This window comes from Hyperoodon ampullatus, assembly GCF_949752795.1.
Source record: "Hyperoodon ampullatus genome assembly, chromosome: 2".
NCBI lineage: Eukaryota > Metazoa > Chordata > Mammalia > Artiodactyla > Ziphiidae > Hyperoodon > Hyperoodon ampullatus.
This window is the reverse complement of record NC_136915.1, coordinates 144727612-144750052: the sequence shown is the minus strand read 5'-3', so window position 1 is coordinate 144750052 and position 22441 is coordinate 144727612. Positions and strand designations below refer to the sequence as shown.

Sequence of the window (22441 nt, the reverse complement as noted above, 5' to 3'; positions counted from 1 at the left end):
AATAAAATGTGAAAAATACAACACCTGTGTACCTACCATCTTGCTTAAGAGACAGAACAATTCCCAGCAGCACTAACAGCCTTGTGTCCACCTCCTTGACCTAGCCTTTCCACCCTAGAGAAAACTGTCCTCAATTTTGTGTTTACTCTTCCCTCATTTTTAGCTACCGTTGTTTTAAACATGTACCCTATACAATCTGTTGTTTGAGCTTGTTTCAGAATGGTTCCATGAGTGGAACTGTATCCCATTCTTTTGATGTTTTTAAAAATCATGAGAAGTTGATCTATGCTAATGTGTGTAGCTCATTTATTTTTCACTATTGAATATTCCAATCTCATCCTATCCTGCTGTATGAATTCTGCTGATGGAAATTTGGGCTGTTTCCCGTGTTTTGCTGTTAAGTTATTTTTGCTCTAAACATTCTCAGAGTTGTTTCTTAGAACATGTGTGTTTCTCCAGGGTATATACGTGGGCAGGGAACGGCTAAGTCTAGATGAGAGTGCTTGCTGTTCTGATTGCTAGCTAATACTGCCGCCCTTATTTCTGTCCACTGAATAGCCCGAGGGGACATGAGTCCTGTTCTGGCTCTGTTTACAGACCTTCAAGGGGACTAAGCGTTTATAAAAAGAATAGGGGGGATTCCCTGGTGGCGCAGTGGTTGAGAGTCCACCTGAGGATGCAGGGAACATGAGTTCGTGCCCCGGTCCTGGTAGATCCCACATGCCGCGGAGTGGCTGGGCCCGTGAGCCATGGCCGCTGGGCCTGCTCATCCGGAGCCTGTGCTCCGTGACGGGAGAGGCCACAACAGTGAGTGGCCCGCGTACCGCAAAAAACAAACAAACAAACAAACAAAAAACAGAAAGAATAGGGGGCTAGTGAAGGAGAGCTTCCCAGACCATAGTCTGACTTTGAGCCATGGCCCTGAGGGGCAAAGCCAGAAAGGAGTGGAAGCCAGATGGAAGCCAACTGCTGTTGGCGCTGAGCATGCGTGTGAGGTGGGGCTGCCCTTGCCTGGACACTGGGTCTCAGACTGTGGCACAGCTTACATCACAGAATCCACTGTGAGGCTACGGCTGTGCTTCGGGACCTAGAACTTCAGACAAAACACTGCGTGCATTCTCAGACTGTATGTTTTTTTATTTAAATTGCAGTAAGGAAGCTGAAATGGGCTCTCCAGGGGTATTTCCCAGAGCCCTGGTCCCCTTTGCAGCTCCCAGCTCTAGGTCCTATTGATGGGCTTCAACGGTCACTGGCTCCATGGTCTCAGATGTCACACCAGTGATTTCCAGCCCCTGGCCACTCTCTGCTGTCTCTGTGATGGCCTCCATTCGGGTCCCTTCCACTGGCTTCGCCAGGATGCTCCCATGTTTATTTCGTGATGAGGCCACTGTCTTTTTTGTGAGTCTGGCTCTCATATTCCTGAAGCAAGAGCTGATCCTGCTGAGTATGTTGGTGGTGGGACCCGAACGCGCTGGAGATAAGCTCCTGCCCGATCTGTGCGAGGTCTTGGACTCACTGGTGATGGGAGCACGGCTGATGCCTTTGGGAGCAGTGCCCTGCTCGCTGCCCGCCGGGCTGCCGTGGCCTTTGGCCTTTTGGTCATCTCTAGTGGCTCTGCGGCCGCCTGAGCCTGGGCCAGCTGCTTTGGGGATTGTCTTGCTCCCCGCTGCCTTGTGGTGGCTTTCCACGGAACTGCAGAGCGAGGGGCTCGTAAGAGCTCTGTCCTCTCCCCAGTGCTCCCTCCTCTCCCTTCTTCCCTTGTGGGCCTGGGACACTCTCTGTGAGCTGCCATCCTGTTCGCTCACTTTGCCTTCCTGTGGCAAGCTTGAGACGAGGGTCCCGTCATCGTCCTTGTCGGCTCTTCCTTTGACAGTCTTGCTGGTAGGTTCTGCTCCGACCACAGTCATGCCGGCCCCTGGGGAGAGGCTGGTGGACGTGCTGGAAGCATACTGTGGATTGTTCTCAGCACCTGCCAAGGCCGTTTTCCCGCTCCTCAGGGATGTTCTGGCAGTGTCCCCAGTGGCTATGTTGGTTTTGCTTCCTCCAGGCCCGTCGCTGGCTGTGGCTGCTATGGCCGTGCTCTGCTCTTCAGCGGCAGGAGACTTGATCACTGCCGAGCTCAAAGCACCCGCTGCGGTGCCTCCTGCCACCCCTGCTGTCTCCACCTTTGTCGTTGCCCGCGATGCGGACGCTTTGTCAAGCCCTGTAGTAGGTTTTGCTTTCGCAGTGGCCACATCGGGCATGGTATCGGGCTTGTGGGAGTCCAGTTGGATCCCTTCGCCCCCCGCAAAAGCTGCAGACGTGGCCCCGGCCACCTCAGGGCACGTGTGGAGGCTGCTGATGCTCACCTGGTCCTGACGCCCCTTTCCTTGGAAATCCTCCACGGCCGGGCTCCTCCCGTCCTCCTCCTCCTCGAACACAGGCACGCAGGTCATGTCCCAGACGGGAACGGCATAGGTGTTGCTTTCACTGTCCACTGGTGGTCGCAGGAGGTCAATCAGCTGTTCCCACTCGGCGAAGAGGTCTTCCCGCGCGTCCAGAGGGGGACACAGCTGCAGGTAGAAGCAGCGGCCAGTGGCAAGCTTCACGCGCAGCTGTTGTTTCTCACGATTGTGAGTGGAGATCCTCACGAACTCCAAGGGAAGGAGCCTGGTGAGCTCTAAGGTCTTTGCAGCCTTGTGGCTCTTGCCCTTGGTGGCCGGGCTGCGCTCGGCGTGCTTTTCACAGCCGGTGGCCCGTCGGGCCAGCAGCATGATGTCTGGGAGCGGGAGGACGGGGCTGGTGGATGTGATGCCCATGGTCACCATGCCGCCCCAGTTGTGCACGTCAATCGCTTCTCCCCTCTTCGTGACCTGGATGAAGTCGCTCTCGAATATTGCTGCGTACTTGAATATGTGGTATTCGCCCTTGTGCAGTTGCTGCTGCAGCTTCCCCGTGGTGGTGTTGAACAGGTCCACCCAGGTGCTGCTCCGGGCCGTGTGATACGGGAGCAGAGAGTCCCCACTCATGGCTGTCTTTGATCACGACAGGCAGCGCGGTTAAGGCGGTTCCCTGGCTCTTCACTCCCTCGGCCTCACTGGCCGAAGAGCGAGCCGCGATGCTCCTGCGTCACACAGGCGGCCCTACGGCAGGTCTTCCAAGCCCGCCCCACAGGCCCCCACGTTTTCCTCAGGGTCTCCCAGAGGCCGGGGTGTGAGTAGAGGCACAGATGATCACAGTGGGGACGCTGTAGGGCGCCTGGAGCCCAGGCTGACTCTCTTCAAGTGTGTCGAGAGGTACGGTAGGCTCCCCCTCCGCCTCACCTCACTTCTGCTTCTGGGTTTTTATCTCCCCAAGAGGCCGTGGTGAACTTCCGTCCTAGCGAGAGAAGTAACCACTTTGTCAGCCTAACCCCCTGGCACAGCCTATTTATCCTCTGATGCCCTTTGTGACCTATCAGTGTCACAAAGCCCTTTGTGACCTATCACTGTCACAAAGCCCTTTGCCTCATCCCCCAGCTGCCCCCTCAGGGCAGGGCCCCCATCCTCTCCCAAACACCCCACTGCCCCCGCGGAGGACAGGCCCATCCTGCCAGGGACTCAGGTGCGTTACCAAAATAAAAATGTCTTCAAGTGGGAAAGTTTTGTGTGGGTCCTTTTTCTTTTCCTCCCCCAAATTCAGCTACTGGATGAAATCTATAGGAATGTAAGATGATGGGATCAATTTGAACCATTTAAGCTCGTGGTTTAATTGTATCGAATAAGGCAGAGTTGGCAGTGGCGGTCCTTAGTCTGTCCTTTCATAAAATCTCAGTAAACGTGGACGATGGTGAGTGCCAATTCCCCTGTGAAGCCTTCCCTAACCCAGAACTCCTTCCCATGCCCCAGACCCCCTCCTCTGAATAGATCCAGTCCCCAAACACACGCCTCTCATTGTATTTGTCACTCAGAGTTGTGATCATTACTCGTGCTGTCCTGTCTCCTCCACCATCTGTGTACCTCTGTGCGGGACCGGGGTGGCACACTGTCTGAAAGTTGTTGCACCGAGGTAGCTCCCTCTCTGCACCATCACCTGCCACCTTGAGCCAGTCCTTTAAATGCTCTGAACTTCCGTTTGCTTATCTGCAAAATGGAAAGACGTGAGAATCGGAAGGGGGCACACACATTCAAGAACTTTATAAACAGCTAAGGGCTATGCACGTGTTTTTTTTGTTTTCTTTTTTCTGTAAATTTATTTTATCATTTATTTTTGGCTTCTCTTGTTGGGGAGCACGGGCTCTAGGCGTGCGGGCCTCGGTAGTTGTGGCGCACGGGCTTAGTTGCTCCGTGGCATGTGGGATCTTCCTGTACCAGGGCTCGAACCCGGGTCCCCTGCGTCGGCAGGCGGATTCTTAACCACTGCGCCACCAGCGAAGTCCCTATGCACGTGTTTTTAATGCATTTTCTTCCTTCAGACTAGTGTTTCCCTGCACTTGCCTGTGTGGAAGTCATAAGATCAAAGGAGTGTGATGTGATCTTTTTGTAACTTCTCCTCCTTGGGTCCAAGGAAAAGCTGGTGGAGAGTAAAGCATTAATTGCGGCTCCCTGCAGCTCCTAGTCTTCTCGGAAACTCTGGGTTAATTCTGGGGTCAGGAACCTTGTTTGGCCAGGGGAAACAGTGCACATGTGTAGGTCTTGGGCTGGCTCCCTTTCTCAGCAGTGCTCCCCACCAAGTGCCCACCATTCCGTCCACCAACAGAAGAGACCTCTCCCCAGCCTCCCGTGATGAGGTCTGTGGAAGTCACAAACTGTAGGTCCAATCAACAAGGATGCTCTGACCTAACAAATACTCTCCCTCATGTGAGGTTTAAGGATTTGGTTTTGGAGCCCCAGAAGAAAAAAGTGCCTGCAGATTTGGTGTGGAGAAACCCTTCTGAGCAGGGCATTGAAAAGTTGAATTAGTGGCTGGAGGAGGACTGGACGCTGGACGTTCCAGGAGTGAACGCTGGAATTCCAGGTGGGAGCCTGTTTCTGGCCGCAGCCCGGGTCATGCCAGAGGCTAGAGGTAGAAGCCTGGGAGCCAGACACAGCTCAAGGGTGGACTGGATGCTCTCGAGAAAAGGCCAGCTAAGAGCTGTGAGCTCACTGAAGTTCGAAAACCGGCTCCCAGCCCCCACCCCTCCCTCCCCTCAATCTAGTAAAATTGATGCTCATCTCTGTAGTTTTGGAACATGATGGTAAGAATGGTGGTGCCTCGGGTTCTTGTGCTGGTCCTATCTCGGGCTTGTTTGCTTGCTTCCTTCTCAAACTACAGACAGGGCTTTGCATAGAGAAGTGGGCTGGTGGATCACTGTTCTGCAAAGATCCCATTGTGCGACTGGAGCAGGTTACCTTCTCTGAGCCTCAGTGTTCTCATCTGTAAAATAGGCATATCGTTCCTTCTTTTCCTAATAACCAAACAAGTGTTCTTGTACTTTACCTTAAATAAAGGTACTTTAAAGATGCCAAGCCTTTCTGACATCACTTTTGTGCATAAATAAAAGTGAAAGAAAGAGAAAGGCATTGGCAATAACTTCATCACAACTGCCACGGTGATTGTAGGACCATCCTGATTTCAGAGTTAGTAAAATGTGAAAAATACAACACCTGTGTACCTACCATCTTGCTTAAGAGACAGAACAATTCCCAGCAGCACTAACAGCCTTGTGTCCACCTCCTTGACCTAGCCTTTCCACCCTAGAGAAAACTGTCCTCAATTTTGTGTTTACTCTTCCCTCATTTTTAGCTACCGTTGTTTTAAACATGTACCCTATGCAATCTGTTGTTTGAGCTTGTTTCAGAATGGTTCCATGAGTGGAACTGTATCCCATTCTTTTGATGTTTTTAAAAATCATGAGAAGTTGATCTATGCTAATGTGTGTAGCTCATTTATTTTTCACTATTGAATATTCCAATCTCATCCTATCCTGCTGTATGAATTCTGCTGATGGAAATTTGGGCTGTTTCCCGTGTTTTGCTGTTAAGTTATTTTTGCTCTAAACATTCTCAGAGTTGTTTCTTAGAACATGTGTGTTTCTCCAGGGTATATACGTGGGCAGGGAACGGCTAAGTCTAGATGAGAGTGCTTGCTGTTCTGATTGCTAGCTAATACTGCCGCCCTTATTTCTGTCCACTGAATAGCCCGAGGGGACATGAGTCCTGTTCTGGCTCTGTTTACAGACCTTCAGGGGGAATAAGCGTTTATAAAAAGAATAGGGGGGATTCCCTGGTGGCGCAGTGGTTGAGAGTCCACCTGAGGATGCAGGGAACATGAGTTCGTGCCCCGGTCCTGGTAGATCCCACATGCCGCGGAGTGGCTGGGCCCGTGAGCCATGGCCGCTGTGCCTGCTCATCCGGAGCCTGTGCTCCGTGACGGGAGAGGCCACAACAGTGAGTGGCCCGCGTACCGCAAAAAACAAACAAACAAACAAACAAAAAACAGAAAGAATAGGGGGCTAGTGAAGGAGAGCTTCCCAGACCATAGTCTGACTTTGAGCCATGGCCCTGAGGGGCAAAGCCAGAAAGGAGTGGAAGCCAGATGGAAGCCAACTGCTGTTGGCGCTGAGCATGCGTGTGAGGTGGGGCTGCCCTTGCCTGGACACTGGGTCTCAGACTGTGGCACAGCTGACATCACAGAATCCACTGTGAGGCTACGGCTGTGCTTCGGGACCTAGAACTTCAGACAAAACACTGCGTGCATTCTCAGACTGTATGTTTTTTTATTTAAATTGCAGTAAGGAAGCTGAAATGGGCTCTCCAGGGGTATTTCCCAGAGCCCTGGTCCCCTTTGCAGCTCCCAGCTCTAGGTCCTATTGATGGGCTTCAACGGTCACTGGCTCCATGGTCTCAGATGTCACACCAGTGATTTCCAGCCCCTGGCCACTCTCTGCTGTCTCTGTGATGGCCTCCATTCGGGTCCCTTCCACTGGCTTCGCCAGGATGCTCCCATGTTTATTTCGTGACGAGGCCACTGTCTTTTTTGTGAGTCTGGCTCTCATATTCCTGAAGCAAGAGCTGATCCTGCTGAGTATGTTGGTGGTGGGACCCGAACGCGCTGGAGATAAGCTCCTGCCCGATCTGTGCGAGGTCTTGGACTCACTGGTGATGGGAGCACGGCTGATGCCTTTGGGAGCAGTGCCCTGCTCGCTGCCCCCTGGGCTGCCGTGGCCTTTGGCCTTTTGGTCATCTCTAGTGGCTCTGCGGCCGCCTGAGCCTGGGCCAGCTGCTTTGGGGATTGTCTTGCTCCCCGCTGCCTTGTGGTGGCTTTCCACGGAACTGCAGAGCGAGGGGCTCGTAAGAGCTCTGTCCTCTCCCCAGTGCTCCCTCCTCTCCCTTCTTCCCTTGTGGGCCTGGGACACTCTCTGTGAGCTGCCATCCTGTTCGCTCACTTTGCCTTCCTGTGGCAAGCTTGAGACGAGGGTCCCGTCATCGTCCTTGTCGGCTCTTCCTTTGACAGTCTTGCTGGTAGGTTCTGCTCCGACCACAGTCATGCCGGCCCCTGGGGAGAGGCTGGTGGACGTGCTGGAAGCATACTGTGGATTGTTCTCAGCACCTGCCAAGGCCGTTTTCCCGCTCCTCAGGGATGTTCTGGCAGTGTCCCCAGTGGCTATGTTGGTTTTGCTTCCTCCAGGCCCGTCGCTGGCTGTGGCTGCTATGGCCGTGCTCTGCTCTTCAGCGGCAGGAGACTTGATCACTGCTGAGCTCAAAGCACCCGCTGCGGTGCCTCCTGCCACCCCTGCTGTCTCCACCTTTGTCGTTGCCCGCGATGCGGACGCTTTGTCAAGCCCTGTAGTAGGTTTTGCTTTCGCAGTGGCCACATCGGGCATGGTATCGGGCTTGTGGGAGTCCAGTTGGATCCCTTCGCCCCCCGCAAAAGCTGCAGACGTGGCCCCGGCCACCTCAGGGCACGTGTGGAGGCTGCTGACGCTCACCTGGTCCTGACGCCCCTTTCCTTGGAAATCCTCCACGGCCGGGCTCCTCCCGTCCTCCTCCTCCTCGAACACAGGCACGCAGGTCATGTCCCAGACGGGAACGGCATAGGTGTTGCTTTCACTGTCCACTGGTGGTCGCAGGAGGTCAATCAGCTGTTCCCACTCGGCGAAGAGGTCTTCCCGCGCGTCCAGAGGTGGACAGAGCTGCAGGTAGAAGCAGCGGCCAGTGGCAAGCTTCACGCGCAGCTGTTGTTTCTCACGATTGTGAGTGGAGATCCTCACGAACTCCAAGGGAAGGAGCCTGGTGAGCTCTAAGGTCTTTGCAGCCTTGTGGCTCTTGCCCTTGGTGGCCGGGCTGCGCTCGGCGTGCTTTTCACAGCCGGTGGCCTGTCGGGCCAGCAGCATGATGTCTGGGAGCGGGAGGACGGGGCTGGTGGATGTGATGCCCATGGTCACCATGCCGCCCCAGTTGTGCACGTCAATCGCTTCTCCCCTCTTCGTGACCTGGATGAAGTCGCTCTCGAATATTGCTGCGTACTTGAATATGTGGTATTCGCCCTTGTGCAGTTGCTGCTGCAGCTTCCCCGTGGTGGTGTTGAACAGGTCCACCCAGGTGCTGCTCCGGGCCGTGTGATACGGGAGCAGAGAGTCCCCACTCATGGCTGTCTTTGATCACGACAGGCAGCGCGGTTAAGGCGGGTCCCTGGCTCTTCCCTCCCTCGGCCTCACTGGCCGAAGAGCGAGCCGCGATGCTCCTGCGTCACACAGGCGGCCCTACGGCAGGTCTTCCAAGCCCGCCCCACAGGCCCCCACGTTTGCCTCAGGGTCTCCCAGAGGCCGGGGTGTGAGTAGGGGCACAGATGATCACAGTGGGGACGCTGTAGGGCGCCTGGAGCCCAGGCTGACTCTCTTCAAGTGTGTCGAGAGGTACGGTAGGCTCCCCCTCCGCCTCACCTCACTTCTGCTTCTGGGTTTTTATCTCCCCAAGAGGCCGTGGTGAACTTCCGTCCTAGCGAGAGAAGTAACCACTTTGTCAGCCTAACCCCCTGGCACAGCCTATTTATCCTCTGATGCCCTTTGTGACCTATCAGTGTCACAAAGCCCTTTGTGACCTATCACTGTCACAAAGCCCTTTGCCTCATCCCCCAGCTGCCCCCTCAGGGCAGGGCCCCCATCCTCTCCCAAACACCCCACTGCCCCCGCGGAGGACAGGCCCATCCTGCCAGGGACTCAGGTGCGTTACCAAAATAAAAATGTCTTCAAGTGGGAAAGTTTTGTGTGGGTCCTTTTTCTTTTCCTCCCCCAAATTCAGCTACTGGATGAAATCTATAGGAATGTAAGATGATGGGATCAATTTGAACCATTTAAGCTCGTGGTTTAATTGTATCGAATAAGGCAGAGTTGGCAGTGGCGGTCCTTAGTCTGTCCTTTCATAAAATCTCAGTAAACGTGGACGATGGTGAGTGCCAATTCCCCTGTGAAGCCTTCCCTAACCCAGAACTCCTTCCCATGCCCCAGACCCCCTCCTCTGAATAGATCCAGTCCCCAAACACACGCCTCTCATTGTATTTGTCACTCAGAGTTGTGATCATTACTCGTGCTGTCCTGTCTCCTCCACCATCTGTGTACCTCTGTGCGGGACCGGGGTGGCACACTGTCTGAAAGTTGTTGCACCGAGGTAGCTCCCTCTCTGCACCATCACCTGCCACCTTGAGCCAGTCCTTTAAATGCTCTGAACTTCCGTTTGCTTATCTGCAAAATGGAAAGACGTGAGAATCGGAAGGGGGCACACACATTCAAGAACTTTATAAACAGCTAAGGGCTATGCACGTGTTTTTTTTGTTTTCTTTTTTCTGTAAATTTATTTTATTATTTATTTTTGGCTTCTCTTGTTGGGGAGCACGGGCTCTAGGCGTGCGGGCCTCGGTAGTTGTGGCGCACGGGCTTAGTTGCTCCGTGGCATGTGGGATCTTCCTGGACCAGGGCTCGAACCCGGGTCCCCTGCGTCGGCAGGCGGATTCTTAACCACTGCGCCACCAGCGAAGTCCCTATGCACGTGTTTTTAATGCATTTTCTTCCTTCAGACTAGTGTTTCCCTGCACTTGCCTGTGTGGAAGTCATAAGATCAAAGGAGTGTGATGTGATCTTTTTGTAACTTCTCCTCCTTGGGTCCAAGGAAAAGCTGGTGGAGAGTAAAGCATTAATTGCGGCTCCCTGCAGCTCCTAGTCTTCTCGGAAACTCTGGGTTAATTCTGGGGTCAGGAACCTTGTTTGGCCAGGGGAAACAGTGCACATGTGTAGGTCTTGGGCTGGCTCCCTTTCTCAGCAGTGCTCCCCACCAAGTGCCCACCATTCCGTCCACCAACAGAAGAGACCTCTCCCCAGCCTCCCGTGATGAGGTCTGTGGAAGTCACAAACTGGAGGTCCAATCAACAAGGATGCTCTGACCTAACAAATACTCTCCCTCATGTGAGGTTTAAGGATTTGGTTTTGGAGCCCCAGAAGAAAAAAGTGCCTGCAGATTTGGTGTGGAGAAACCCTTCTGAGCAGGGCATTGAAAAGTTTAATTAGTGGCTGGAGGAGGACTTTACGCTGGACGTTCCAGGAGTGAATGCTGGAATTCCAGGTGGGAGCCTGTTTCTGGCCGCAGCCCGGGTCATGCCAGAGGCTAGAGGTAGAAGCCTGGGAGCCAGACACAGCTCAAGGGTGGACTGGATGCTCTCGAGAAAAGGCCAGCTAAGAGCTGTGAGCTCACTGAAGTTCGCAAACCGGCTCCCAGCCCCCACCCCTCCCTCCCCTCAATCTAGTAAAATTGATGCTCATCTCTGTAGTTTTGGAACATGATGGTAAGAATGGTGGTGCCTCGGGTTCTTGTGCTGGTCCTATCTCGGGCTTGTTTGCTTGCTTCCTTCTCAAACTACAGACAGGGCTTTGCATAGAGAAGTGGGCTGGTGGATCACTGTTCTGCAAAGATCCCATTGTGCGACTGGAGCAGGTTACCTTCTCTGAGCCTCAGTGTTCTCATCTGTAAAATAGGCATATCGTTCCTTCTTTTCCTAATAACCAAACAAGTGTTCTTGTACTTTACCTTAAATAAAGGTACTTTGAAGATGCCAAGCCTTTCTGACATCACTTTTGTGCATAAATAAAAGTGAAAGAAAGAGAAAGGCATTGGCAATAACTTCCTCACAACTGCCACGGTGATTGTAGGACCATCCTGATTTCAGAGTTAGTAAAATGTGAAAAATACAACACCTGTGTACCTACCATCTTGCTTAAGAGACAGAACAATTCCCAGCAGCACTAACAGCCTTGTGTCCACCTCCTTGACCTAGCCTTTCCACCCTAGAGAAAACTGTCCTCAATTTTGTGTTTACTCTTCCCTCATTTTTAGCTACCGTTGTTTTAAACATGTACCCTATGCAATCTGTTGTTTGAGCTTGTTTCAGAATGGTTCCATGAGTGGAACTGTATCCCATTCTTTTGATGTTTTTAAAAATCATGAGAAGTTGATCTATGCTAATGTGTGTAGCTCATTTATTTTTCACTATTGAATATTCCAATCTCATCCTATCCTGCTGTATGAATTCTGCTGATGGAAATTTGGGCTGTTTCCCGTGTTTTGCTGTTAAGTTATTTTTGCTCTAAACATTCTCAGAGTTGTTTCTTAGAACATGTGTGTTTCTCCAGGGTATATACGTGGGCAGGGAACGGCTAAGTCTAGATGAGAGTGCTTGCTGTTCTGATTGCTAGCTAATACTGCCGCCCTTATTTCTGTCCACTGAATAGCCCGAGGGGACATGAGTCCTGTTCTGGCTCTGTTTACAGACCTTCAAGGGGACTAAGCGTTTATAAAAAGAATAGGGGGGATTCCCTGGTGGCGCAGTGGTTGAGAGTCCACCTGAGGATGCAGGGAACATGAGTTCGTGCCCCGGTCCTGGTAGATCCCACATGCCGCGGAGTGGCTGGGCCCGTGAGCCATGGCCGCTGGGCCTGCTCATCCGGAGCCTGTGCTCCGTGACGGGAGAGGCCACAACAGTGAGTGGCCCGCGTACCGCAAAAAACAAACAAACAAACAAACAAAAAACAGAAAGAATAGGGGGCTAGTGAAGGAGAGCTTCCCAGACCATAGTCTGACTTTGAGCCATGGCCCTGAGGGGCAAAGCCAGAAAGGAGTGGAAGCCAGATGGAAGCCAACTGCTGTTGGCGCTGAGCATGCGTGTGAGGTGGGGCTGCCCTTGCCTGGACACTGGGTCTCAGACTGTGGCACAGCTTACATCACAGAATCCACTGTGAGGCTACGGCTGTGCTTCGGGACCTAGAACTTCAGACAAAACACTGCGTGCATTCTCAGACTGTATGTTTTTTTATTTAAATTGCAGTAAGGAAGCTGAAATGGGCTCTCCAGGGGTATTTCCCAGAGCCCTGGTCCCCTTTGCAGCTCCCAGCTCTAGGTCCTATTGATGGGCTTCAACGGTCACTGGCTCCATGGTCTCAGATGTCACACCAGTGATTTCCAGCCCCTGGCCACTCTCTGCTGTCTCTGTGATGGCCTCCATTCGGGTCCCTTCCACTGGCTTCGCCAGGATGCTCCCATGTTTATTTCGTGATGAGGCCACTGTCTTTTTTGTGAGTCTGGCTCTCATATTCCTGAAGCAAGAGCTGATCCTGCTGAGTATGTTGGTGGTGGGACCCGAACGCGCTGGAGATAAGCTCCTGCCCGATCTGTGCGAGGTCTTGGACTCACTGGTGATGGGAGCACGGCTGATGCCTTTGGGAGCAGTGCCCTGCTCGCTGCCCGCCGGGCTGCCGTGGCCTTTGGCCTTTTGGTCATCTCTAGTGGCTCTGCGGCCGCCTGAGCCTGGGCCAGCTGCTTTGGGGATTGTCTTGCTCCCCGCTGCCTTGTGGTGGCTTTCCACGGAACTGCAGAGCGAGGGGCTCGTAAGAGCTCTGTCCTCTCCCCAGTGCTCCCTCCTCTCCCTTCTTCCCTTGTGGGCCTGGGACACTCTCTGTGAGCTGCCATCCTGTTCGCTCACTTTGCCTTCCTGTGGCAAGCTTGAGACGAGGGTCCCGTCATCGTCCTTGTCGGCTCTTCCTTTGACAGTCTTGCTGGTAGGTTCTGCTCCGACCACAGTCATGCCGGCCCCTGGGGAGAGGCTGGTGGACGTGCTGGAAGCATACTGTGGATTGTTCTCAGCACCTGCCAAGGCCGTTTTCCCGCTCCTCAGGGATGTTCTGGCAGTGTCCCCAGTGGCTATGTTGGTTTTGCTTCCTCCAGGCCCGTCGCTGGCTGTGGCTGCTATGGCCGTGCTCTGCTCTTCAGCGGCAGGAGACTTGATCACTGCCGAGCTCAAAGCACCCGCTGCGGTGCCTCCTGCCACCCCTGCTGTCTCCACCTTTGTCGTTGCCCGCGATGCGGACGCTTTGTCAAGCCCTGTAGTAGGTTTTGCTTTCGCAGTGGCCACATCGGGCATGGTATCGGGCTTGTGGGAGTCCAGTTGGATCCCTTCGCCCCCCGCAAAAGCTGCAGACGTGGCCCCGGCCACCTCAGGGCACGTGTGGAGGCTGCTGATGCTCACCTGGTCCTGACGCCCCTTTCCTTGGAAATCCTCCACGGCCGGGCTCCTCCCGTCCTCCTCCTCCTCGAACACAGGCACGCAGGTCATGTCCCAGACGGGAACGGCATAGGTGTTGCTTTCACTGTCCACTGGTGGTCGCAGGAGGTCAATCAGCTGTTCCCACTCGGCGAAGAGGTCTTCCCGCGCGTCCAGAGGGGGACAGAGCTGCAGGTAGAAGCAGCGACCAGTGGCAAGCTTCACGCGCAGCTGTTGTTTCTCACGATTGTGAGTGGAGATCCTCACGAACTCCAAGGGAAGGAGCCTGGTGAGCTCTAAGGTCTTTGCAGCCTTGTGGCTCTTGCCCTTGGTGGCCGGGCTGCGCTCGGCGTGCTTTTCACAGCCGGTGGCCCGTCGGGCCAGCAGCATGATGTCTGGGAGCGGGAGGACGGGGCTGGTGGATGTGATGCCCATGGTCACCATGCCGCCCCAGTTGTGCACGTCAATCGCTTCTCCCCTCTTCGTGACCTGGATGAAGTCGCTCTCGAATATTGCTGCGTACTTGAATATGTGGTATTCGCCCTTGTGCAGTTGCTGCTGCAGCTTCCCCGTGGTGGTGTTGAACAGGTCCACCCAGGTGCTGCTCCGGGCCGTGTGATACGGGAGCAGAGAGTCCCCACTCATGGCTGTCTTTGATCACGACAGGCAGCGCGGTTAAGGCGGTTCCCTGGCTCTTCACTCCCTCGGCCTCACTGGCCGAAGAGCGAGCCGCGATGCTCCTGCGTCACACAGGCGGCCCTACGGCAGGTCTTCCAAGCCCGCCCCACAGGCCCCCACGTTTTCCTCAGGGTCTCCCAGAGGCCGGGGTGTGAGTAGAGGCACAGATGATCACAGTGGGGACGCTGTAGGGCGCCTGGAGCCCAGGCTGACTCTCTTCAAGTGTGTCGAGAGGTACGGTAGGCTCCCCCTCCGCCTCACCTCACTTCTGCTTCTGGGTTTTTATCTCCCCAAGAGGCCGTGGTGAACTTCCGTCCTAGCGAGAGAAGTAACCACTTTGTCAGCCTAACCCCCTGGCACAGCCTATTTATCCTCTGATGCCCTTTGTGACCTATCAGTGTCACAAAGCCCTTTGTGACCTATCACTGTCACAAAGCCCTTTGCCTCATCCCCCAGCTGCCCCCTCAGGGCAGGGCCCCCATCCTCTCCCAAACACCCCACTGCCCCCGCGGAGGACAGGCCCATCCTGCCAGGGACTCAGGTGCGTTACCAAAATAAAAATGTCTTCAAGTGGGAAAGTTTTGTGTGGGTCCTTTTTCTTTTCCTCCCCCAAATTCAGCTACTGGATGAAATCTATAGGAATGTAAGATGATGGGATCAATTTGAACCATTTAAGCTCGTGGTTTAATTGTATCGAATAAGGCAGAGTTGGCAGTGGCGGTCCTTAGTCTGTCCTTTCATAAAATCTCAGTAAACGTGGACGATGGTGAGTGCCAATTCCCCTGTGAAGCCTTCCCTAACCCAGAACTCCTTCCCATGCCCCAGACCCCCTCCTCTGAATAGATCCAGTCCCCAAACACACGCCTCTCATTGTATTTGTCACTCAGAGTTGTGATCATTACTCGTGCTGTCCTGTCTCCTCCACCATCTGTGTACCTCTGTGCGGGACCGGGGTGGCACACTGTCTGAAAGTTGTTGCACCGAGGTAGCTCCCTCTCTGCACCATCACCTGCCACCTTGAGCCAGTCCTTTAAATGCTCTGAACTTCCGTTTGCTTATCTGCAAAATGGAAAGACGTGAGAATCGGAAGGGGGCACACACATTCAAGAACTTTATAAACAGCTAAGGGCTATGCACGTGTTTTTTTTTGTTTTTTTTTTCCCTGTAAATTTATTTTATTATTTATTTTTGGCTTCTCTTGTTGGGGAGCACGGGCTCTAGGCGTGCGGGCCTCGGTAGTTGTGGCGCACGGGCTTAGTTGCTCCGTGGCATGTGGGATCTTCCTGGACCAGGGCTCGAACCCGGGTCCCCTGCGTCGGCAGGCGGATTCTTAACCACTGCGCCACCAGCGAAGTCCCTATGCACGTGTTTTTAATGCATTTTCTTCCTTCAGACTAGTGTTTCCCTGCACTTGCCTGTGTGGAAGTCATAAGATCAAAGGAGTGTGATGTGATCTTTTTGTAACTTCTCCTCCTTGGGTCCAAGGAAAAGCTGGTGGAGAGTAAAGCATTAATTGCGGCTCCCTGCAGCTCCTAGTCTTCTCGGAAACTCTGGGTTAATTCTGGGGTCAGGAACCTTGTTTGGCCAGGGGAAACAGTGCACATGTGTAGGTCTTGGGCTGGCTCCCTTTCTCAGCAGTGCTCCCCACCAAGTGCCCACCATTCCGTCCACCAACAGAAGAGACCTCTCCCCAGCCTCCCGTGATGAGGTCTGTGGAAGTCACAAACTGGAGGTCCAATCAACAAGGATGCTCTGACCTAACAAATACTCTCCCTCATGTGAGGTTTAAGGATTTGGTTTTGGAGCCCCAGAAGAAAAAAGTGCCTGCAGATTTGGTGTGGAGAAACCCTTCTGAGCAGGGCATTGAAAAGTTGAATTAGTGGCTGAAGGAGGACTGGACGCTGGACGTTCCAGGAGTGAACGCTGGAATTCCAGGTGGGAGCCTGTTTCTGGCCGCAGCCCGGGTCATGCCAGAGGCTAGAGGTAGAAGCCTGGGAGTCAGACACAGCTCAAGGGTGGACTGGATGCTCTCGAGAAAAGGCCAGCTAAGAGCTGTGAGCTCACTGAAGTTCGAAAACCGGCTCCCAGCCCCCACCCCTCCCTCCCCTCAATCTAGTAAAATTGATGCTCATCTCTGTAGTTTTGGAACATGATGGTAAGAATGGTGGTGCCTCGGGTTCTTGTGCTGGTCCTATCTCGGGCTTGTTTGCTTGCTTCCTTCTCAAACTACAGACAGGGCTTTGCATAGAGAAGTGGGCTGGTGGATCACTGTTCTGCAAAGATCCCATTGTGCGACTGGAGCAGGTTACCTTCTCTGAGCCTCAGTGTTCTCATCTGTAAAATAGGCATATCGTTCCTTCTTTTCCTAATAACCAAACAAGTGTTCTTGTACTTTACCTTAAATAAAGGTACTTTAAAGATGCCAAGCCTTTCTGACATCACTTTTGTGCATAAATAAAAGTGAAAGAAAGAGAAAGGCATTGGCAATAACTTCCTCACAACTGCCACGGTGATTGTAGGACCATCCTGATTTCAGAGTTAGTAAAATGTGAAAAATACAACACCTGTGTACCTACCATCTTGCTTAAGAGACAGAACAATTCCCAGCAGCACTAACAGCCTTGTGTCCACCTCCTTGACCTAGCCTTTCCACCCTAGAGAAAACTGTCCTCAATTTTGTGTTTACTCTTCCCTCATTTTTAGCTACCGTTGTTTTAAACACGTACCCTATGCAATCTGTTGTTTGAGCTTGTTTCAGAATGGTTCCATGAGTGGAACTGTATCCCATTCTTTTGATGTTTTTAAAAATCATGAGAAGTTGATCTATGCTAATGTGTGTAGCTCATTTATTTTTCACTATTGAATATTCCAATCTCATCCTATCCTGCTGTATGAATTCTGCTGATGGAAATTTGGGCTGTTTCCCGTGTTTTGCTGTTAAGTTATTTTTGCTCTAAACATTCTCAGAGTTGTTTCTTAGAACATGTGTGTTTCTCCAGGGTATATACGTGGGCAGGGAACGGCTAAGTCTAGATGAGAGTGCTTGCTGTTCTGATTGCTAGCTAATACTGCCGCCCTTATTTCTGTCCACTGAATAGCCCGAGGGGACATGAGTCCTGTTCTGGCTCTGTTTACAGACCTTCAGGGGGAATAAGCGTTTATAAAAAGAATAGGGGGGATTCCCTGGTGGCGCAGTGGTTGAGAGTCCACCTGAGGATGCAGGGAACATGAGTTCGTGCCCCGGTCCTGGTAGATCCCACATGCAGCGGAGCGGCTGGGCCCGTGAGCCATGGCCGCTGGGCCTGCTCGTCCGGAGCCTGTGCTCCGTGACGGGAGAGGCCACAACAGTGAGTGGCCCGCGTACCGCAAAAAACAAACAAACAAACAAAAAACAGAAAGAATAGGGGGCTAGTGAAGGAGAGCTTCCCAGACCATAGTCTGACTTTGAGCCATGGCCCTGAGGGGCAAAGCCAGAAAGGAGTGGAAGCCAGATGGAAGCCAACTGCTGTTGGCGCTGAGCATGCGTGTGAGGTGGGGCTGCCCTTGCCTGGACACTGGGTCTCAGACTGTGGCACAGCTGACATCCCAGAATCCACTGTGAGGCTACGGCTGTGCTTCGGGACCTAGAAATTCAGACAAAACACTGCGTGCATTCTCAGACTGTATGTTTTTTTATTTAAATTGCAGTAAGGAAGCTGAAATGGGCTCTCCAGGGGTATTTCCCAGAGCCCTGGTCCCCTTTGCAGCTCCCAGCTCTAGGTCCTATTGATGGGCTTCAACGGTCACTGGCTCCATGGTCTCAGATGTCACACCAGTGATTTCCAGCCCCTGGCCACTCTCTGCTGTCTCTGTGATGGCCTCCATTCGGGTCCCTTCCACTGGCTTCGCCAGGATGCTCCCATGTTTATTTCGTGACGAGGCCACTGTCGTTTTTGTGAGTCTGGCTCTCATATTCCTGAAGCAAGAGCTGATCCTGCTGAGTATGTTGGTGGTGGGACCCGAACGCGCTGGAGATAAGCTCCTGCCCGATCTGTGCGAGGTCTTGGACTCACTGGTGATGGGAGCACGGCTGATGCCTTTGGGAGCAGTGCCCTGCTCGCTGCCCCCCGGGCTGCCGTGGCCTTTGGCCTTTTGGTCATCTCTAGTGGCTCTGCGGCCGCCTGAGCCTGGGCCAGCTGCTTTGGGGATTGTCTTGCTCCCCGCTGCCTTGTGGTGGCTTTCCATGGAACTGCAGAGCGAGGGGCTCGTAAGAGCTCTGTCCTCTCCCCAGTGCTCCCTCCTCTCCCTTCTTCCCTTGTGGGCCTGGGACACTCTCTGTGAGCTGCCATCCTGTTCGCTCACTTTGCCTTCCTGTGGCAAGCTTGAGACGAGGGTCCCGTCATCGTCCTTGTCGGCTCTTCCTTTGACAGTCTTGCTGGTAGGTTCTGCTCCGACCACAGTCATGCCGGCCCCTGGGGAGAGGCTGGTGGACGTGCTGGAAGCATACTGTGGATTGTTCTCAGCACCTGCCAAGGCCGTTTTCCCGCTCCTCAGGGATGTTCTGGCAGTGTCCCCAGTGGCTATGTTGGTTTTGCTTCCTCCAGGCCCGTCGCTGGCTGTGGCTGCTATGGCCGTGCTCTGCTCTTCAGCGGCAGGAGACTTGATCACTGCCGAGCTCAAAGCACCCGCTGCGGTGCCTCCTGCCACCCCTGCTGTCTCCACCTTTGTCGTTGCCCGCGATGCGGACGCTTTGTCAAGCCCTGTAGTAGGTTTTGCTTTCGCAGTGGCCACATCGGGCATGGTATCGGGCTTGTGGGAGTCCAGTTGGATCCCTTCGCCCCCCGCAAAAGCTGCAGACGTGGCCCCGGCCACCTCAGGGCACGTGTGGAGGCTGCTGACGCTCACCTGGTCCTGACGCCCCTTTCCTTGGAAATCCTCCACGGCCGGGCTCCTCCCGTCCTCCTCCTCCTCGAACACAGGCACGCAGGTCATGTCCCAGACGGGAACGGCATAGGTGTTGCTTTCACTGTCCACTGGTGGTCGCAGGAGGTCAATCAGCTGTTCCCACTCGGCGAAGAGGTCTTCCCGCGCGTCCAGAGCTGCAGGTAGAAGCAGCGGCCAGTGGCAAGCTCCACGCGCAGCTGTTGTTTCTCACGATTGTGAGTGGAGATCCTCACGAACTCCAAGGGAAGGAGCCTGGTGAGCTCTAAGGTCTTTGCAGCCTTGTGGCTCTTGCCCTTGGTGGCCGGGCTGCGCTCGGCGTGCTTTTCACAGCCGGTGGCCCGTCGGGCCAGCAGCATGATGTCTGGGAGCGGGAGGACGGGGCTGGTGGATGTGATGCCCATGGTCACCATGCCGCCCCAGTTGTGCACGTCAATCGCTTCTCCCCTCTTCGTGACCTGGATGAAGTCGCTCTCGAATATTGCTGCGTACTTGAATATGTGGTATTCGCCCTTGTGCAGTTGCTGCTGCAGCTTCCCCGTGGTGGTATTGAACAGGTCCACCCAGGTGCTGCTCCGGGCCGTGTGATACGGGAGCAGAGAGTCCCCACTCATGGCTGTCTTTGATCACGACAGGCAGCGCGGTTAAGGCGGGTCCCTGGCTCTTCCCTCCCTCGGCCTCACTGGCCGAAGAGCGAGCCGCGATGCTCCTGCGTCACACAGGCGGCCCTACGGCAGGTCTTCCAAGCCCGCCCCACAGGCCCCCACGTTTGCCTCAGGGTCTCCCAGAGGCCGGGGTGTGAGTAGGGGCACAGATGATCACAGTGGGGACGCTGTAGGGCGCCTGGAGCCCAGGCTGACTCTCTTCAAGTGTGTCGAGAGGTACGGTAGGCTCCCCCTCCGCCTCACCTCACTTCTGCTTCTGGGTTTTTATCTCCCCAAGAGGCCGTGGTGAACTTCCGTCCTAGCGAGAGAAGTAACCACTTTGTCAGCCTAACCCCCTGGCACAGCCTATTTATCCTCTGATGCCCTTTGTGACCTATCAGTGTCACAAAGCCCTTTGTGACCTATCACTGTCACAAAGCCCTTTGCCTCATCCCCCAGCTGCCCCCTCAGGGCAGGGCCCCCATCCTCTCCCAAACACCCCACTGCCCCCGCGGAGGACAGGCCCATCCTGCCAGGGATTCAGGTGCGTTACCAAAATAAAAATGTCTTCAAGTGGGAAAGTTTTGTGTGGGTCCTTTTTCTTTTCCTCCCCCAAATTCAGCTACTGGATGAAATCTATAGGAATGTAAGATGATGGGATCAATTTGAACCATTTAAGCTCGTGGTTTAATTGTATCGAATAAGGCAGAGTTGGCAGTGGCGGTCCTTAGTCTGTCCTTTCATAAAATCTCAGTAAACGTGGACGATGGTGAGTGCCAATTCCCCTGTGAAGCCTTCCCTAACCCAGAACTCCTTCCCATGCCCCAGACCCCCTCCTCTGAATAGATCCAGTCCCCAAACACACGCCTCTCATTGTATTTGTCACTCAGAGTTGTGATCATTACTCGTGCTGTCCTGTCTCCTCCACCATCTGTGTACCTCTGTGCGGGACCGGGGTGGCACACTGTCTGAAAGTTGTTGCACCGAGGTAGCTCCCTCTCTGCACCATCACCTGCCACCTTGAGCCAGTCCTTTAAATGCTCTGAACTTCCGTTTGCTTATCTGCAAAATGGAAAGACGTGAGAATCGGAAGGGGGCACACACATTCAAGAACTTTATAAACAGCTAAGGGCTATGCACGTGTTTTTTTGTTTTTTTTTTTTCTGTAAATTTATTTTATTATTTATTTTTGGCTTCTCTTGTTGGGGAGCACGGGCTCTAGGCGTGCGGGCCTCGGTAGTTGTGGCGCACGGGCTTAGTTGCTCCGTGGCATGTGGGATCTTCCTGGACCAGGGCTCGAACCCGGGTCCCCTGCGTCGGCAGGCGGATTCTTAACCACTGCGCCACCAGCGAAGTCCCTATGCACGTGTTTTTAATGCATTTTCTTCCTTCAGACTAGTGTTTCCCTGCACTTGCCTGTGTGGAAGTCATAAGATCAAAGGAGTGTGATGTGATCTTTTTGTAACTTCTCCTCCTTGGGTCCAAGGAAAAGCTGGTGGAGAGTAAAGCATTAATTGCGGCTCCCTGCAGCTCCTAGTCTTCTCGGAAACTCTGGGTTAATTCTGGGGTCAGGAACCTTGTTTGGCCAGGGGAAACAGTGCACATGTGTAGGTCTTGGGCTGGCTCCCTTTCTCATCAGTGCTCCCCACCAAGTGCCCACCATTCCGTCCACCAACAGAAGAGACCTCTCCCCAGCCTCCCGTGATGAGGTCTGTGGAAGTCACAAACTGGAGGTCCAATCAACAAGGATGCTCTGACCTAACAAATACTCTCCCTCATGTGAGGTTTAAGGATTTGGTTTTGGAGCCCCAGAAGAAAAAAGTGCCTGCAGATTTGGTGTGGAGAAACCCTTCTGAGCAGGGCATTGAAAAGTTGAATTAGTGGCTGGAGGAGGACTGGACGCTGGACGTTCCAGGAGTGAACGCTGGAATTCCAGGTGGGAGCCTGTTTCTGGCCGCAGCCCGGGTCATGCCAGAGGCTAGAGGTAGAAGCCTGGGAGCCAGACACAGCTCAAGGGTGGACTGGATGCTCTCGAGAAAAGGCCAGCTAAGAGCTGTGAGCTCACTGAAGTTCGCAAACCGGCTCCCAGCCCCCACCCCTCCCTCCCCTCAATCTAGTAAAATTGATGCTCATCTCTGTAGTTTTGGAACATGATGGTAAGAATGGTGGTGCCTCGGGTTCTTGTGCTGGTCCTATCTCGGGCTTGTTTGCTTGCTTCCTTCTCAAACTACAGACAGGGCTTTGCATAGAGAAGTGGGCTGGTGGATCACTGTTCTGCAAAGATCCCATTGTGCGACTGGAGCAGGTTACCTTCTCTGAGCCTCAGTGTTCTCATCTGTAAAATAGGCATATCGTTCCTTCTTTTCCTAATAACCAAACAAGTGTTCTTGTACTTTACCTTAAATAAAGGTACTTTGAAGATGCCAAGCCTTTCTGACATCACTTTTGTGCATAAATAAAAGTGAAAGAAAGAGAAAGGCATTGGCAATAACTTCCTCACAACTGCCACGGTGATTGTAGGACCATCCTGATTTCAGAGTTAGTAAAATGTGAAAAATACAACACCTGTGTACCTACCATCTTGCTTAAGAGACAGAACAATTCCCAGCAGCACTAACAGCCTTGTGTCCACCTCCTTGACCTAGCCTTTCCACCCTAGAGAAAACTGTCCTCAATTT

The 22441-nt window shown here is 53.4% G+C and overlaps 3 protein-coding genes and 1 pseudogene across 4 annotated transcripts; all 4 read right to left on the bottom strand.

Annotated features, from left to right (window-relative positions):
• Window positions 1-601: 601 nt before the first annotated feature.
• LOC307065988 (Golgi-associated RAB2 interactor protein 4-like) lies at window positions 602-3008 on the bottom strand (the record flags this gene model as incomplete). The annotated part of the gene is made up of 2 exons (XM_079723027.1): window positions 602-610; window positions 2235-3008. The coding sequence occupies 2 exons, from the start codon at window positions 3006-3008 to the stop codon at window positions 602-604; spliced, it is 783 nt and encodes a 260-aa protein (XP_079579153.1).
• A 3797-nt stretch (window positions 3009-6805) lies between these two features.
• Window positions 6806-8587, bottom strand: LOC307065981 (Golgi-associated RAB2 interactor protein 4-like; the record flags this gene model as incomplete). Its single annotated transcript, XM_079723016.1, has 2 exons — window positions 6806-7516; window positions 7811-8587. 2 exons carry the CDS (start codon window positions 8585-8587, stop codon window positions 6806-6808), a joined length of 1488 nt encoding a protein of 495 aa, XP_079579142.1.
• Window positions 8588-11759: 3172 nt separating this feature from the next.
• On the bottom strand, window positions 11760-14166 carry LOC307065974 (Golgi-associated RAB2 interactor protein 4-like; the record flags this gene model as incomplete). Its single annotated transcript, XM_079723000.1, has 2 exons — window positions 11760-11768; window positions 13393-14166. 2 exons carry the CDS (start codon window positions 14164-14166, stop codon window positions 11760-11762), a joined length of 783 nt encoding a protein of 260 aa, XP_079579126.1.
• Window positions 14167-17961: 3795 nt separating this feature from the next.
• LOC307065965 (Golgi-associated RAB2 interactor protein 4-like) lies at window positions 17962-19733 on the bottom strand (annotated as a pseudogene). Its single transcript has 2 exons — window positions 19015-19733; window positions 17962-18672 (listed from the first exon to the last, which is right to left on the bottom strand). The product of its transcript is annotated as a Golgi-associated RAB2 interactor protein 4-like (transcript).
• Between the last annotated feature and the right edge of the window lie 2708 nt (window positions 19734-22441).